This window comes from Ceratotherium simum, chromosome 27 (assembly GCF_057802395.1).
Source record: "Ceratotherium simum simum isolate JZ-2026a chromosome 27, ASM5780239v1, whole genome shotgun sequence".
NCBI classification, from domain to species: domain Eukaryota; kingdom Metazoa; phylum Chordata; class Mammalia; order Perissodactyla; family Rhinocerotidae; genus Ceratotherium; species Ceratotherium simum.
The window spans coordinates 3,344,927-3,361,055 of record NC_141926.1 but is presented as its reverse complement, the minus strand read 5'-3'; the positions used below and the strand labels follow the sequence as shown (position 1 = coordinate 3,361,055).

At 41.5% G+C, this 16,129-nt stretch overlaps 1 protein-coding gene across 7 annotated transcripts in view; it reads right to left on the bottom strand.

Annotated features, from left to right (window-relative positions):
* The window catches only part of HSF2BP (heat shock transcription factor 2 binding protein), a 110,525-nt gene that overhangs the window by 69,987 nt on the left and 24,409 nt on the right, over positions 1 to 16,129 (bottom strand). For all 7 annotated transcript variants that reach the window (XM_087418022.1, XM_087418020.1, XM_087418019.1 and 4 more), the window contains 3 exons: positions 14,748 to 14,897; positions 12,816 to 12,948; positions 2,669 to 2,786 (listed from right to left, as the gene is read on the bottom strand). In XM_087418022.1, coding sequence (XP_087274148.1) covers positions 2,669 to 2,786; positions 12,816 to 12,948; positions 14,748 to 14,897 — 401 coding nt within the window. The remainder of the gene's footprint in view (positions 1 to 2,668; positions 2,787 to 12,815; positions 12,949 to 14,747; positions 14,898 to 16,129) is intronic.

The window sequence follows — 16,129 nt, the reverse complement described above, 5'->3', positions numbered from 1 at the left end:
AACAAAAGAGACAATGGTTTAGTATCCAGGGAACATAAAGAATGACAGCAAATCATTAAGAAAAATATAACCCAAAAGAAAATGAGCAAGAGACACAAACAGGTAACTCACAGAAAAAAATAATACGCACGTGTGAAAAGAATCTCAATCTCACTGGTAATGTAAATCTAAAGACAGACAGGCAGACAGACAGATACAGACAGATAATACAAATATTCTTTATAAGAATATAATAAATAATGAAATGCTGATGAGTGTGTAGAAAACGCAGAACATAGATACAGTGTGGGTGGAAGAGTACACTGGTGACCAATCTGGCACTATTTTATAACACCGAAAACACGCATGTCCTACTTCTCAAATATTCCACTTCTGGGAAAACTCCTAGAGGAACTCGCACACAGGTTAGCAAGGAGATATCTGCCAAAGACGTTCACTGCAGCACTGTGTTTGTAGAGTAAAACCTGAAAATAACCTAAATGTCCATTAGTCAGGGAGAAGATAATCCATATGTTACATCTTCTTTGATGTAAGATATTTAAAAGGAATTAACTAGATCCATAGACAACTTGTAAAAATATACACAAAACTATGTAAGTTATACATTATATTGTATTATATGTATTGCTCAGGTACATATATTTGTGAGCACAAAATACTAAAATGGACTGGAGAGTCTGGTTCCAAATAAGACGGAGTAAATACACCCCACCCTCTTGCTTCCACCGAAGGCAGCTAAAAATTCTGAACAGAATACAAGAAGTAGCTATGTGAAGCCCTTGAAAAGTAAACAGTAACTGGCAGATTGGGAAAAAAAACAGAAATGTAAGAACCACCAAACCAGCAGTGAGTTTACCACTCATCGCCCAAACCCAGAAGTGGCACCGACCCACACAGAGAGAGCACTAGGAGAAGACTTCTAGCTCAGGCTCAAGGAGTAGGAAAGAGATCTCCTGGCAATGACCACACTAGCAGTGGGAGCCCCCAGGAACTCTAACTCTAAAGAAATCTTCCTCCCCACTGGAAGGAGCTGTGATCCTGTACACTCCTGCTGCTTAGCCCTGGATGTGGGCATAGCTGCAGAAACAGATGACACAGCAGGGCAGACAAAACCCCAGCATTCCAGGGAAAGGACTGAAAAGGGGAGCCCTGGGGAACTAACAAGTACCAGGGACATTGTGGAGAGTTCAGAGCTCTGGAGAGTGACCCCAGAAGGTTGTTATAAACTCCTATCCTCACCCCAAGCTATGCACATGTGGATCTGATCATAAACAGCACATCCAAGACTCGGAGAACTAAAATATCAACTATCATGCAGGTCTCAGACTGGCCACGGGTGGCACACCTGAGGGGCAGACCCAATAGCACTGCAAAGGCTTTTGAAAATGGAATTGACATTGAAACCACGATACAGAAGAGGCAGATCAGAACTTGCGACCTGAACCCAACCAGGCTGACAGTCTGTTAAAACAAAAACATCAACATTTTCTACAGGATTTAAACAAGACCCAGGGTCTCAAAACATAATATTCAAATGTCCACCACACAATCCAAAATTACTCAGCATACAAAGAAACAGGAAAAATCCCAACTCACATGGGAAAAGACAACCAAGAGACACCAAGGCCAAGACGACACAGATGTTGGAAGTATCTGAGAAAGACTTGAAAGAAGCTTTTATAAAAAATGCTCCAAGAAGTAAAAGCAAACACTCAAAATGAATGGTGTGACACTCAGTCCTAGAACAGCCCCAGATTTCCTGCCTTAATCCCTGGGACTGTACATATGACACCCTGGTCACGTTAAGTTATATGGCAGAGAGACTCTGCAGATATAATGAAGGTTACTGATCAGCTGACTCTGAATTAATCAAAAGGGAGTTGATCCAGTTATGCCTAATCTAAACACATGAGCCCATCAAAAGCAGTTTCACCGGCTGGTAGCAGAGGAGGAAGTCTGAGAGGTTCCGAGTGCAAGAAGGATTCAGTGAGCTGTTGTGGCTTGAAGATGGGGTGGGGTCACATGAAAAGGAATTCAGTCAGGCCTTGAATGTGGAAGTGGCCCCCACCTGACAGCCACCAAGGAAACAGGCACCTCAGTCCTACAAATGCAAGAAAGTGGACTCTGCCAGCAACCTGAACACTTGGAACAGATTCTTGGCCAGAGCCTCTAGAAAACAGCCCAGCCTGGACAATGCCTTGATTCTGGCCCTGTGAGAGCCTAGTCAGAAAACCCAGTCAAGCCCACTCAGACTTCTGACCTATAGAACTAGAGAACTGCCAAGTACGTATTGTTTTAGCCACTCAGTTTGTGGTAATGTTACACAACGAAAGAAAATGAATACAGATTTTGGTACCTGGAAGTGGGGTACTGCCATAACATATACCTATTTAAGTTCATTTTGAGGTAATTAACATAACCCTGAAGCATCACATGATAGCATTTGGGACTCACTGATTGCTCTAAGGTGAGAACATTGCTTTTGTTTATGCTATGTTTCTAAAATACTATTAAATAGAGTGTGTCCCTTAATTCTCCAGGCAATTTGTTTCCTCTATTTTTTAGAACTATTGCCAAAGTAACTGTGTTTACTTGAAAAAGAGGCCCAATCAGCAAATTCTAATTAATATGTAAATAAACATGAACGTTTTAATATTATCCACCGTACACTTTGAGTTTGGTACACTGCCCCGGCTTCAAGTCTCCCAGAAGCTGCAGTATGGTGTCCAAGAGCACCCGACTTGAGTTAACCAAGAACTCACGACCACATGCTATGGCAGCAACATCTGCAACAGAAAGATAAAACAAGCGTCAAAATCACTGTTACTTCAGACCCTAGAAAAGTTTGCCCAACATGGAGTAGTTATTGCTGTTCTTCTCCTAACAGACCTAATGAAAACACAGAACAGCCAACGAGGCACTAAAAAACGGTGTTATCCACAGAGCTGACAGCCCCGAGAGAGTAACTGAGAACCACAACAGTTACTAAGACAGTGAGCAGTGTCCTCTGTGATTAGCAAACGCCACGGTAGTGGAACAGAGCACTGGGATCTAAATATGCCTGCAGCATGACCACGGGACAGCAAGTGGACACCATGCTCTGGAATACTGGATTAAATAGTTGTGGGCGGTCAGGGTCCAAACAGAAGGTGGGGGCTGATTACTTGATCTGGGATCAAGGATACTAAAATCCACTTTCAATCCTGGGAGTGAAATCCTAATGACTTTGAACCATGATACCAAACTGAAATCATGAGATCAAAGGAGAGTATGAAAACTGATTCTGAAAATAATTTTTTTTCTGAATTTTACATCCTTTTATGGGTCAGCAAGTATCACATTTCTTCATGCCCGAGGCCCCACAGAACCAGCATGAAGACCAGCCTGGCTCCCAATGGACACTGCCGTAGCTAACAGTGTCTCTATCAACATTCCCAAATACCTGAAGGACACATCAATGATCCAAGCATATTTATGTACTTGTTGGTAAGATTTTTCTTTAGCTAGATCTAACAATAAAGCATGATTCAAAGTGACTAAAATTCCTAACGCAAATGAGCAAGCCAAAGCGGAACAGAAAGGCAACAGCACCCTTGTCCTGCTCCTGACTTAAGAGAAATGCTTCTAGTAATTCACAGTTAAGTGTGATGTCTGATGGATGATTCTGGTAGATATCTTTTACCAGTTTAAGGAAATTTTCTTTTATTTTTAGTTTGCTGATAATTACCAAGAGTGGAGGATGAATTTTATCACTTTCTTGTTCTGCCTTTGATTAACTGTAATCTGACAGCAGAATATAAAATTTCATCTACGCTACCAGATCAACTTTATGGAATCAGATCTTGGACATTCCTATTTATTTTTGTTTATCTGGGCTAAGGATCAAGGGAGGTATATTAAAGTCTCCTAAACCTTACAGATTTTTTCCCATTTTTGCTCGTCTTTCCAGCAATTTTTGCTCCATTAAGTTAGTGCTGTGTTATTTGGTATATAATTTCACGATAGCTATAACTTTACTGAAGACAGGACCCTTCCCTGACACAAACTTACTTTCTTTGTTCAATGAATTTGAACCTGACGACTATATTTTCTAGCATATGACACACTCTAGTATTACTAAAGAAATATCTGGGGGGAAAAGGAAGCTTTAAGCATTTGGCATCATAAACTCATAAGAAAGTCATTTTAAGGTAGTTTTTCAGGGGAAAACATTCTTCACGTAACCACTGTAGACCAGATGTTGGAACCCTGCAGGAAAACATACGTTCCAGCTACGTACTTTGGTAGCTAGTTTCCAGAAATGACTTCCCAACGAACCATGCCTCTGGTACGCAGACCCTTGGGCTGTCCCTGCCCGATGACTCACGTGTAACCAGTAGAATGCAGCAGAACTGATGCCGCCTGACTTTCAAGGCGAGGTAGGGAGGAGCCTGACAGCTTCTACCTTGGTCTCTTGCCATTTGCTCTAGAAGCCCTGAGTTTTTAAGAAAGAAATCTGCCTATCCTGGGGCTGCCGTGATGCAGAGACCACAGACAGGGCACACGGTGGAGAAGCCCTGAGACTACATGAGAAGAGAAAGAGAAAGACACCCCACTAGCCACCAGCAGTTCCATCCCTCAGCAATTTGAATCACCCCAGCTGAGGCCCCAGATGTTGCAGAGCAGCAGCAAATCACCCCTGTCAAGCCCTGAGCAAATCGCAGATTCATAAGCAAATAAATGAATGCTGTTGTTTAAAGACTTGAAGTTTTGGGGTGGTGTGTTACACAGCAATAGATAACAGGAACAGCAATGAAGAAAAAATTAGAGCAAAAAATACATTGTATCATGGCAGGCAACAACATCTAACAAAACACAACAAATTTACTGGTAAATGAAGTCTCATATCATGTATCCAGTATACTAGCAAATGCCAATCCTGCATTTCACTGAATATCGATAACTAAAGAGCACGCCATGAAGTAAGATAAATGTGAATAAATTCCTACACAGATAGCGCCAGTATTTTTCAATCTGTCTGGGATGCTTATGAGTCAACTCTAGGACTACAAAGGATTGCTGGTTTAATTTTCTGTTAAAATATACTTATTTTTTCTAGGTTTATTTTTCTTTAAAATTATTTATAGGTATTTAGAAGTTACCATAGTAATTATATAATTTAAGAAATAAATCTGGTGTCAATTATGTATGCTGATAAAAATATAAAGAGTTGAGATGTATTATGTCTGATATTTTTGCTTTAGGTTGTAATAATTTTGTCTTTTTTCAGCTTTAGAAATAATAATAGGGTACCAGCATAATGACAGACATATAGATCAGTGGTAGAGTTTACAGTCCAGAAATAAACTCTTACATTTATGATCAAATGATTTTCGAGAAGGGTATCAAGACAACTGAATGGAGAAAGGATAAAAGAATAATCTTTTCAATAAATGGTGTTGGGACAACTGGATATTCACATACAAAGAAATAAATTTGGACCCTTACCTCACACAACATATAAAAATCAACTCAAAACCGATCAAAGACCCAAATGTAAGAGCTAAAACTATAAAACTCTCAGAAGAAAACATAGGAGTAAATCCTATGTTTTGAATTAGACAATGGTTTCTTAGATATGACACCAAAAACACATGCAACTAAAGAAAAAAATATACCGGATATCATCAAAATTTAAAACTTTTGTGCTTCAAAGGACACTATCAAGAAAGTGAAAAGACAACTCACAAAATGAGAGAAAATTTTTTGCAAATCATGTATCTGATAAGGGATTGGTATCTAGAATATACAAAGAAGTCTTACAACTCAATAATAAAAAGACAACTCAATTTAAAAATGGGCAAAGGACTTCAATAGACATTTCTCCAAAGAAGATATACAAATGGCCAATAAGTACATGAAAAGATGCTCAACATCATTAGACATCAGCGTTACATAAATCAAAACCACAATGAGATACCACTTCACACCCACTAGGATGGCTATCATCAAAAAGATAATAAAAAATGTGCTGGCAAGTATGGGGAGAAACTGAAACTTGCATGCATTGCTGGTGGGAATGTAAAACGGTGCAGCCACTCTCTGACACTTCCTCAAATGATTAAAGCCATACCATACGACCCAGCAATTCCACTCCTACCTATATATTCAAGAGAAATGAAAATCTATGCCCACAGGGTTGGCCCGGTGGCATAGTGGTTAAGTTTGCTGGCTCCACTTCAGTGGCCCAGAGTTTGCGGGTTCAGATCCCGGGCGCGGACCTATACACCACTCATCAAGCCATAGTGTGGCAGTGTCCCACATACAAAAGAGAGGAAGATTAGCACAGATGTTAGCTCGAGGACAATCTTCCTTACCAAAAAAAAACAAAAAAACTGGAAAACCTATGTCCACACAAAAACTTGTACACAAATGTTCACAGCATCATTATTAATAATCACCAAAAAGTAGAACCAACCTAAATGTTCATCCATTGACTGATAAATGGAGAAATGTGGTATAGCCATACAAAGAAATATTATTCAGCCATAAAGAAGAATGAAGTACTGACACATGCTATGACATGGACAAATCTTTAAAACACCATGCTAAGTGAAAGGAGCCAGTCACAAGGGACCACATATTGTATTATATGAAATGCCAGAATAGGTAAATCTAGAGACATAGAAAGTAGGTCAGTGGTTGCCTAGAGCTGGGGGGAACGGCAGGATTCAAAAGAAACCCATATGGGGTGATGAAAATGTTTTAAAACTGATTGTGGAGGTGGATGCACAGTTATATGAATATACTAAAGCCACTGAATTATATACTTTAAATTGGCAAAGTGTATGGTATATTATTATATTGCAATAAAGCTGTTAAAGAGTAAATTAATAATAACAATTGGGATACAATTTTCACCTTCAATGGATTACTTAGTCTCTACTGCTCATCCTGGACTTGTTTTCTATAAACCTCTTATCTGCAGTACAAGCACTGCACCATAATTTTTGAAAGGAACATAAGCAAGTTTCCCCTGATATTAATACTGTGTCCCTGTGTTATTGTCTAGTTTTTGTTTGTTTGCATTTGCTGTTGTAGTTTCTTATCAAGTCAATTATTCAGTGGTCACAGGTGGGGGAGAGGGCCAAGGGGCATGGATAATCTCAGTCTGGGAACTCTGCCTCTGTACTCATGGAAACCCCCTCAGAGTTGGAGGGAACGCCCAGTCCCACTGGGCAGTGGCTCCTAGAATTCAGTTTCTCTCCTACTTTGGGCAATCCGGTTTCTGTGGCAAGAAGTCAGATTACAGAAAAGCACCCTGTAACCAGAGGGCTAGCTAAGAGAGACAAGCCTACTGTCCTCTGTTTGCTGCTGCTAGTCAACAGTGTGAAAGTAACTCCTGGGAGATGGCCCATCTCTCTTACAATCTGCTCACGCCTTCACCTGCAAAACCTGCCTTTGCCAGATTAGATAAGTTTCCACTGTGGAGTGAGCACACCCCACTGTTAGGAAGCCTAGTCATAGAAAAATCAACGGCAAGGCATATGGTGACATAGTTTTACCTCCAGCGAAATGCAATCACCTGTTGATCCACCATGAAAAAACAGCTCCAAGCGGAAGTCCCCATCTTTCCTATGGCTCACCTACAAGCATAGTTCCTATTCTTTCAATTTGTTCAGAATTTCTCCCTTAACACTTTATTGCACTCTCAGGAAAGGAAGACCCCCAGCATCTTTCGTTTCTCCCAACTTGTAATGGTTACTCTGGCACCGTTATCAGAAAGACACTCCTTCCTTCTCTGGACACAACCCCTGCAAAGTTTAATGGAGAGAGATTTATTTTGCAAACAGAACTGAAAAATAAAACGTACTACAGAAGGATGATTTTTAGAAGTCCCAGGGGGCCGGCCCCATGGCATAGTGGTTAAGTGCACGCATTCCGCTGCTGGCAGCCGAGGGTTTGGATCCTGGGTGCACACTGACACACTGCTTGTCAGGCCATGCTGTGGTGGGGTCCCATATAAAGTGGAGGAAGATGGGCACAGATGTTAGCTCAGGGCCAGTCTTCCTCAGCAAAAAAGAGGAGGATTGGTGTGGATGTTAGCTCAGGGCTGACCCTCCTCACACACACACAAACACACTAAATAAATAAATAAATAAATTTAGAAGTCCCAGAAAATTCTCCACTACACACATTGTAGCCAATCTTAACATTAGTTTGCCCACACTATGTATAATTCAAGAAAAAACCAAAGAACTAACTATGGTCCCAGAATCCCTGTGGGGAAAGATTCCATGGACAGAGCCCAACAACTGGAGCACAAGCCAAGAATCCAGATGATGCATCCACGTCTTCACCTACACCTCCTCAATACCCCTAGAGGCGAAGCCACAAGAGGCCGTGGGCCAACTGCAACTAGCCAAATAGAGAAGGGACTAGTAATTCCTCGTACCAGTCCCTGCAATCACCTAATGTTACCTGTTTTAAAAAAGCCTAATGGTAGAGGATATGGATTTGTCCAAGATCTGTGAAAAATAACAAAATAATTATACCCGTTTTGCTGTAGTGCCTAACCCAAATACCATCCTCTCTTTGTCCCACCTGAAACCAAATTCTTTGTAGGAACAGATTAATGCTCAGGTTTCTTTAGTGGCCCATTCTATAAAGCTGGTCAATTTACTTGCCTTCACCTAGTAAAATCAACAATTCACCCAGAAAGTTATGTCTGGGATTCACTGAAGTTCCATCCCACTTCTCTCAGGTCTTAATCCCAGATCTTAAGGATACATGGAGCCCTTGTGGGGTCCCTCTGACCCAACAGGTACACAACTTCCTCTTATGTTCCATTAATCTGGAAAACTCTAAGGCTATGTTTTCTCCTCACTGAGCTAGCTAAAAATGGACATGAGCTTCTAAGGAAACATTCCAATTCCACAGAACAACAGTTCATCATCTAGGCCATACTCTGTCAAGTGAAGGAAGCGCATTATCTACGGAAAGATTACAAAGTATCCAAAATTATCCAAGACCAACCACTGAAACACAATTAAAAGAATTTCTGTGATTAACTGGATACTGTAGATAATAAATACCAAATTTTTCTGAATTAGCAAGACTTCCATAAGACTGGACTAAATCAAACATGCCCATGGAACAAAGAAACCAAAGAAGCCTTCAGTGATCTCAAAATATCTCTCAACAATTACCTGTAATATCCCAGATTATCATAAATCTTGCTGTGTGCTAAAACTGAAAATCAGCTCTCTACAAGCCAACCTTGCCTTTGAGGAGGTGCAGTGACAGTGATGAGGATCTAGACAGTCTCTAATGACCTCTCCTAGAGCTCAAAGAACCAACCACCTCCAACAACAACAAAGACACACATACACACACACACGCACACACACACAGAAAGAGGGACTGCTCTGAAGACCTAGGAAAAAGTAGCCACCAGAAGGTAAAGTGGTGCAGCCGCTGTGGAAAACAGCCTGGCAGTTCCTCAAAAAGTTAAACACCACATGACCCAGCCATTCCAGTCCTAGCTATATGCCCAAGAGAACCAAACACAGACGTTCACACAGAAACTTGTACACAAATGTTCATAGCAGCATTATCGGTAATAGCCAAAACGTGGAAACCACCCAAATGCCTGTCCACTGACTCTTCACTGTAGACCTGGACACAAGACCACCTATAGGTCAAGGTACAGAACTGGCACCTTATTCTTCCACATGCAGAGCCACACAAGTTTAGGGCCAAGGCAGACCTTAATCATCATCTGGGGTCTAAGACTCTTTTCTCAGAAGATGAAACTGAGGGTCACAGACACAAGAACACAGGGATGGTCAGTGGCAGAAGCAGAGCTGGACACTGGGCCTCGATTCCCACCCCATCTTCTTTCCCACACACCACACTGCTTCCCTGTGTTAGTGGTAGTGTGTGGAAGAGGGGAACGGGAAGCAGAAGAATTAGGGGGCAGGAGAAGTGACAGTCACCAACACAAGGGTGCTCTGCCATCAACTCTGTGGCTCTATTACATCCATGAAAGATAAGCTGATCCAGTCCTGCCCATAAATGATCAATAATCAAAAAGTAATTTTGATTCTGTAATCATTATCTAATATTGTTTGAATGAATAAACTCAGAATTAAGAGGCAAGGAGTACAATTATGACTTTCAAATAATCAAAAAGCAGAAACAGTGGTTAGAAAACTAAGTTCTCCACTTGCAAGCTAAGCAGGTTAATCTTCACAGGACTGTGATACAATCTGTCCCCTTCCCTATGTTCTAGATTTGTCCTCTCATGAAAGTCATTGAAAACAATCATATCCCCCATGTTGAACAGCACCTTGGGTTACAATGTGCTATCACCTACCACAGTTCAGGAGAATATTCACAACAATGTGTAAGGTAATTAGAGCAGGTATTACTATTCCACTTTGCAGGTAAGGAAAATGAAGTCCACAGAATTTACATCCTGGGGAATGGACTAGCTGAGCCTAAAAAATCCAGACCCTCTGCACTATACTAACCTATTATTAAGAACAGTGAGTATGGGTGAAGAAGAAATTTAACAATTTCAACATTTAAACAAATCCTTGACTTCCAGTTTTTGCTTAGGATACAGTAAACTGGAAAGAGCTACACCCTCCATTCTTTAAAAGGTGGGGGAGATAATTCACAAAATCACAGCTTATCTTGAACACACCACAAAGCTGAGGCCAGGGATCAATGAACTATTACAAAAAATAAGAAAAGGCAGGTGTTCCAAGGAGAGATGTGAGGCAAGCACTTGCTTACCTGGAGCAGACGCTGGATGCCATATACACCAGCAAGAAAAATTCAGCTAAAAGTTTTAACAAAGGGCCAGATCAGCAGTTGCCTGGGGCTGACGATGGGCTGAGGGGTTGACTACAAAAGAAAGGGGTGGGGAAGATGTGGGGGAGATGGGGGAGGTAATGGAACTGTTCCTAATCCTAGTGGTTACATGACTACATAGATTTGTCAAAACTTGCAGAACTGTAAAAAGGTGAGGAGAAAAAACTGTAATGGATGAGTTTACTGTATGTAAATTTAAAATAAGAATCCTTGCTTTAGAAGGCAGAAGAGGGCCGGCCCCGTGGCTTGGTGGTTGAGTGCGCGCGCACCGCTACTGGCGGCCCAGGTTCGGATCCCAGGCGCGCACCGACGCGCCGCTTCTCCGGCCACGCTGAGGCCACGTCCCACATGCAGCAGCTGGTGGGATGTGCAGCTATGACGTGCAGCTATCTGCTGGGGTTTTGGGGAGAAAATGGGGGAAGGACTGGCAGTGGATGTTGGCTCAGGGCTGGTCTTCCTCTTCAAAAGGAGGAGGATTGGCATGGATGTTAGCTCAGGGTTGATCTTCCTCACAAAAAAAAAAAAAAAAGAAGAAGGCAGAAGATCTATTTAACAGCTAACCCAAGGTCTCTGCTATACTGCCTACTCCTCAGAGAACAGTGTCTCGGTATTTGAGATGCATAAGAGCCCAAGACCTCTGCAAAGCAGCACTTTAATAAAACACCGCCATAGCATGTAATCTTCCCAGTAAAATTCATCAATGTATAAGTAAAAACCTAAGTGCCCACTTTCCCACTCTTCGTCAGAGTTCCTATGTGAGCCACTCCAAACAGGGAAAAACAAAGCCAAGTTGAGCTTGTATGCTGGGCAACAGGCTGGTTCACCCGTTGGCCAACTGCCTCACCGCTGCACACCAGCCGGCAATTCAAGCAGTTCAAATTCACAACTCAGCAGAATGACAAATCACATACGTCATAGACCTTTGGGGTCATTTCCAAATAGCAGAAAATCTAATCATCAAATCTGCAAATGCCTTCTGTTAAAAGAAGACCTTAAAACACTTTTAAAAGGTAGAGCAATGCAAGCCTCCTCCCACTGAAGGTGCTATGAATGGAAGTATATAACGCTGTCCCATGGTCGATTAAAGTGCTGGGCTAAATCAAGATTTCCCTAGAGACCATCTGAATCTCAACATCTACCCCAGAAGAAGTATCACCAATTTTTAAGGGATTATGAAGAAATTGTCTACACAGGATCTATTTCATTAGGATTTCAGTAGATGAAGGATAACACAATGAGGAAAAATAAAATTTCCTCTCTCTTTAATAGCAGAGAATTACCCTAAAAGTAGCATGGAAACAGCAGAGATGAAAAAGCAACATAACAAAATAAGAGTCACAGCGATATACTGAACTATTTCACTGACGTCAGAACAAACGGCCTTAACACTCACTAGCACAGACCACCTCCTACTACACTAAGATACTAGTTATTATTTAATCATTTGGCTTTATCTTCTACAGTAGTTTTGCCATAGAATTCTATCATAACTATATCTATAATCTTTGGGAGAAACTTACTGAAGAGACAATTTAGGTTTCTGGAATTCTTTAACCGTTGTACTAAAACAACAGTAAGGGCTTAGCTTAAGCTCAGCTTCAGGCTTTTACTTCAGCTAGACATTAGTAAAATGATGACAACGCCAAACAAGTAGCTAAACCTACAGTTTTGTTTTGACTTCTGCTGACGTACAGAATGAAGAGAACACGCAACTCATCCTGTTTCCTAAGATCCATCGTTCTTACTCACCGATAGTTATCAGAATCACCTGGGGTGGTGTTCCCCAACACACACACCTGGTACCTATCCCAGATCTACTGAATCAGATTCTCCAGAGTAAGAACCACATGACATTTGAAAAAGTTCCTGACAGATTTATGCACACACACCTCGACTGTAATCACTGCTCCAGAACACACTTCCAACAGTCACTACGTTTGAAAAGAACTACTTACTCGTTACGATTCCAGCCAAAGCAAAAACAAACTGATTTTCATTAGAATCCAGCTCCTTGACATCCCCATCCAGTGACTTCACAAAACTCTCCATTGTTTGACCAGTGATGTTGAAAAACTTCAAAGCTTTATCCTGAAAGTTTGAAAATGAAAATCACACCCTTTCATAGATAATAGTATGAAAACATTTTAAAAGTGCAGGACACAGAAGAAAGACTGATTTTAATCACAGAAGCAATATCTAAAACTCTGTTCCACCATTAAAAGTTCCCATTAAGAAGTTCAGAAAAAAGAAGTTTGGGGCATGTATAAAAATTACCCTGAAGACTGATGGAAAGAGTAAAATAAAAAAATATATATGGGAAACAGCTCAAATTTACACACTGATGGAAGTATTGGGATGAATTCACCCAAAAATATACTAGAAATACACTAGAAAAATATGTTCTCTGTTTGTTCTAGGCATGAAACCAGAGGTTTTCAAACCTTGGGCAGAACTGCTTTTCAAATAAAATCTTAACTGAAATCTCAACATGTAAAAGAGATAAAGACAGTGAACAGCATCATCTGGCAGTTTAAATCTTCATTACGTGGCAAAAAGTATTTCCAAGTTTGCAGAACCTTCGAAGCACTTCCTCAGGGGTTCTAGGGTTCTAGGGAATAATTTAAAAAACAATGCATTTACAAATGGCACAAGGGAACTTCATGCGGATGATATAAATGTTCTAAGACTAGATTGTGGTGATAATTACAGACTCTGAAAATTAGCTAAAAACCACTAAATTATACACTTACAAACAGGTGAATTTTCTGGTATGTAAATTATACCTCAATAAGCTCAATAAATTTTAAAATACGTTTAGTCTCTCCATCTAATGTCACACAATTTTTATTTCTATAAGTGATGAGTAATTTATTACTGGCCTTCTGCCGAACATCCCCCTCTCAACCTTGATTCCCATTCACCACCACGGCGTTCTCCCAGAGTCAAACCATCATCCTCCTTGGTTCCTCTCGTCCTCTCAGCTGTCAAGTCCAACATCACAACACCTGCCCCAACCACCACGGCTCTCCTCCCTTCCCATCCCCCTACTACAGCAGGGTGTGCCGAGCTCACTCCAGCCTGAGCCACTGGGATGGCCTTCCAATGACTCTTCCTGTCTAGTCTCCATATCCACAAACCCACCTTCTATCTATCCTCACTGTCAGGTTAATCTCCCCAAAATTCTTCTCTTATCCTAGCACTCTTTTACTTAAAAATCCTTCAGGAACCCATCATCAACCTGGCATTTAAGGTCGTACAAAATCACATTCCACCCTACCTTTTACGCCTTATTTCCCCGACTTTCCCACCTAACTCTTCACACTGTGTCAACTGACCTACACACTGTCCCTAAAACCAACCTCAGACTTCTCGCTCTCTGACTTTGATTATGCTGTTTCCCTCCACTGGAGACACCTTCCTCATTTGCTGCCACTGCTACCTATCCAAGTTAATCAAGGCCCATTTCAGATCTCTCTTCCTCTGCGCAGTTCCTTGGTGTGTGTATGTGCGTGCACTATTAATGTACACATATATTAAATAACATATAACATTCAATAAATTAAATATTACATTACCCATGGAATAACACATGTAAAAGCACTTTAAATTTTGTTAAACATATATAAATGTCAAGTAATAATACTGAAGTGATACCATGTCCACAAATACCATACAGATGCAGGGAGAGAAGGGATCTTATTTCATTCACTTCACATACTCCCAGAGTACTAGGTTACAATACCTACCCAGTTGGTATTCCAAAACCACTGGATGAACGAACAAAACAAATGGATTTAGTCTGTAAGTGCCCTAATAGCCACGCTGGATTCTCTCAGTTGCACAAGCAGTAATCAACAATATCCAGACAGCCCGCTGGTCACGCTCACCCCTCCCAGAATGGCTTTGACGACCTCCTCGCTACTGGAGACACCCCATAACAGGGTACAGGCTGCCGCTCCCATCTCTGTACAATACTCTGCCTGCTGCAGGAGCTGCTGCTTCGCTTCATTCAGCTGCTGTCGAAGAGTCAGTTTCTCCTGAAATCAAAACAAAATAAAATCAGAAAAACGAATAGCATTCGACCTTGAAATATCTCTATTGTGTTTCCTCTTTCAAAGCTATTTTGCGTGTGTGTGTGTGTGTGTGTGTGTGTGTGTGGAAGATCAGCCCTGAGCTAACATCTGATGCCAACCTTCCTCTTTTTGCTGAGGAAGACTGGCCCTGGGCTAACATCCGTGTCCATCTTCCTCTACTTTTATATGGGATGCCACCACAGCATGGCTTGCCAAGTGATGCACTGGTCTGCGTCCGGGATGCAAACCTTCAAACCCAGGCCACCGAAGCAGAGTACGCCAACTTAACTGCTATGCCACCGGGCAGGCCCCCTCAAAGCTATTTTTAAAGAAATGCACGCAGAATTATAGACAGTAGTTGGCAAATGAAAACTAGTCGCTACAGAGCCATAATCCATATTTTTAAAAAAACTTCATGGGCAAAAATAACACCATTAGGAAAGACCCTACTACTGCATTAGAGTTTATAAATGCCACCAAAGGCCTGAATTCGTCGTCTTTAAGTAAAATGAAAACATGAGGCATCTCAGGTGTGAGCTGACTATACCCAGGACCAGCACCGACTGGGACACCTGAACAGAGTAGCAACCTAACAGCTGTCCACACATAGAGCAACATTTCTAATAAAGGAGCCGCTGCCTCCAACGGCTCACTCCATTGTAAAAATGCCATATGACACAGCTAAGACCAGGCAGGAAAGATGTAAGCAGAGGCAGGAGAGGAGTGTGAAGGAAGGGCCTCCCAGGCGTGCCCTGGCACAGCAAGCTAAGCACCAGTGTAACAAGCAGAGGGAGACCAGGAGAGATTTCTCACTCTCTGCCCACCAGCGGGCTTCTGACGAAACGTAGGGGGCAAGTCTCAGCCAGGGCTCTTAACGAGTGAACTGTCCTCCCAATGTCCCCTCTGACCACAAGCACTCCTAAAGGTTCACCTTCAGGTGGGTCTTGGGTGATGTTGAGCTTCTGCCCCCCACAACCACCACCACCAGTTTCACTATTCCTTATTACCCAAAATTCCCTTAAAAGATGAGAGCATTTCCTTACTTAATAAAACTCAAAAATATAAAAACTGAGTTGGGATCATTTATACCAAAGTATAGTTCACACTCAAGAGCCCACAAAGTTAAGTATATTAGACGTTTCAGGTTTTTCTTTTAGCGAGGTGAGTGCAGGACAATTGGAATAGAGGGGCTGTTC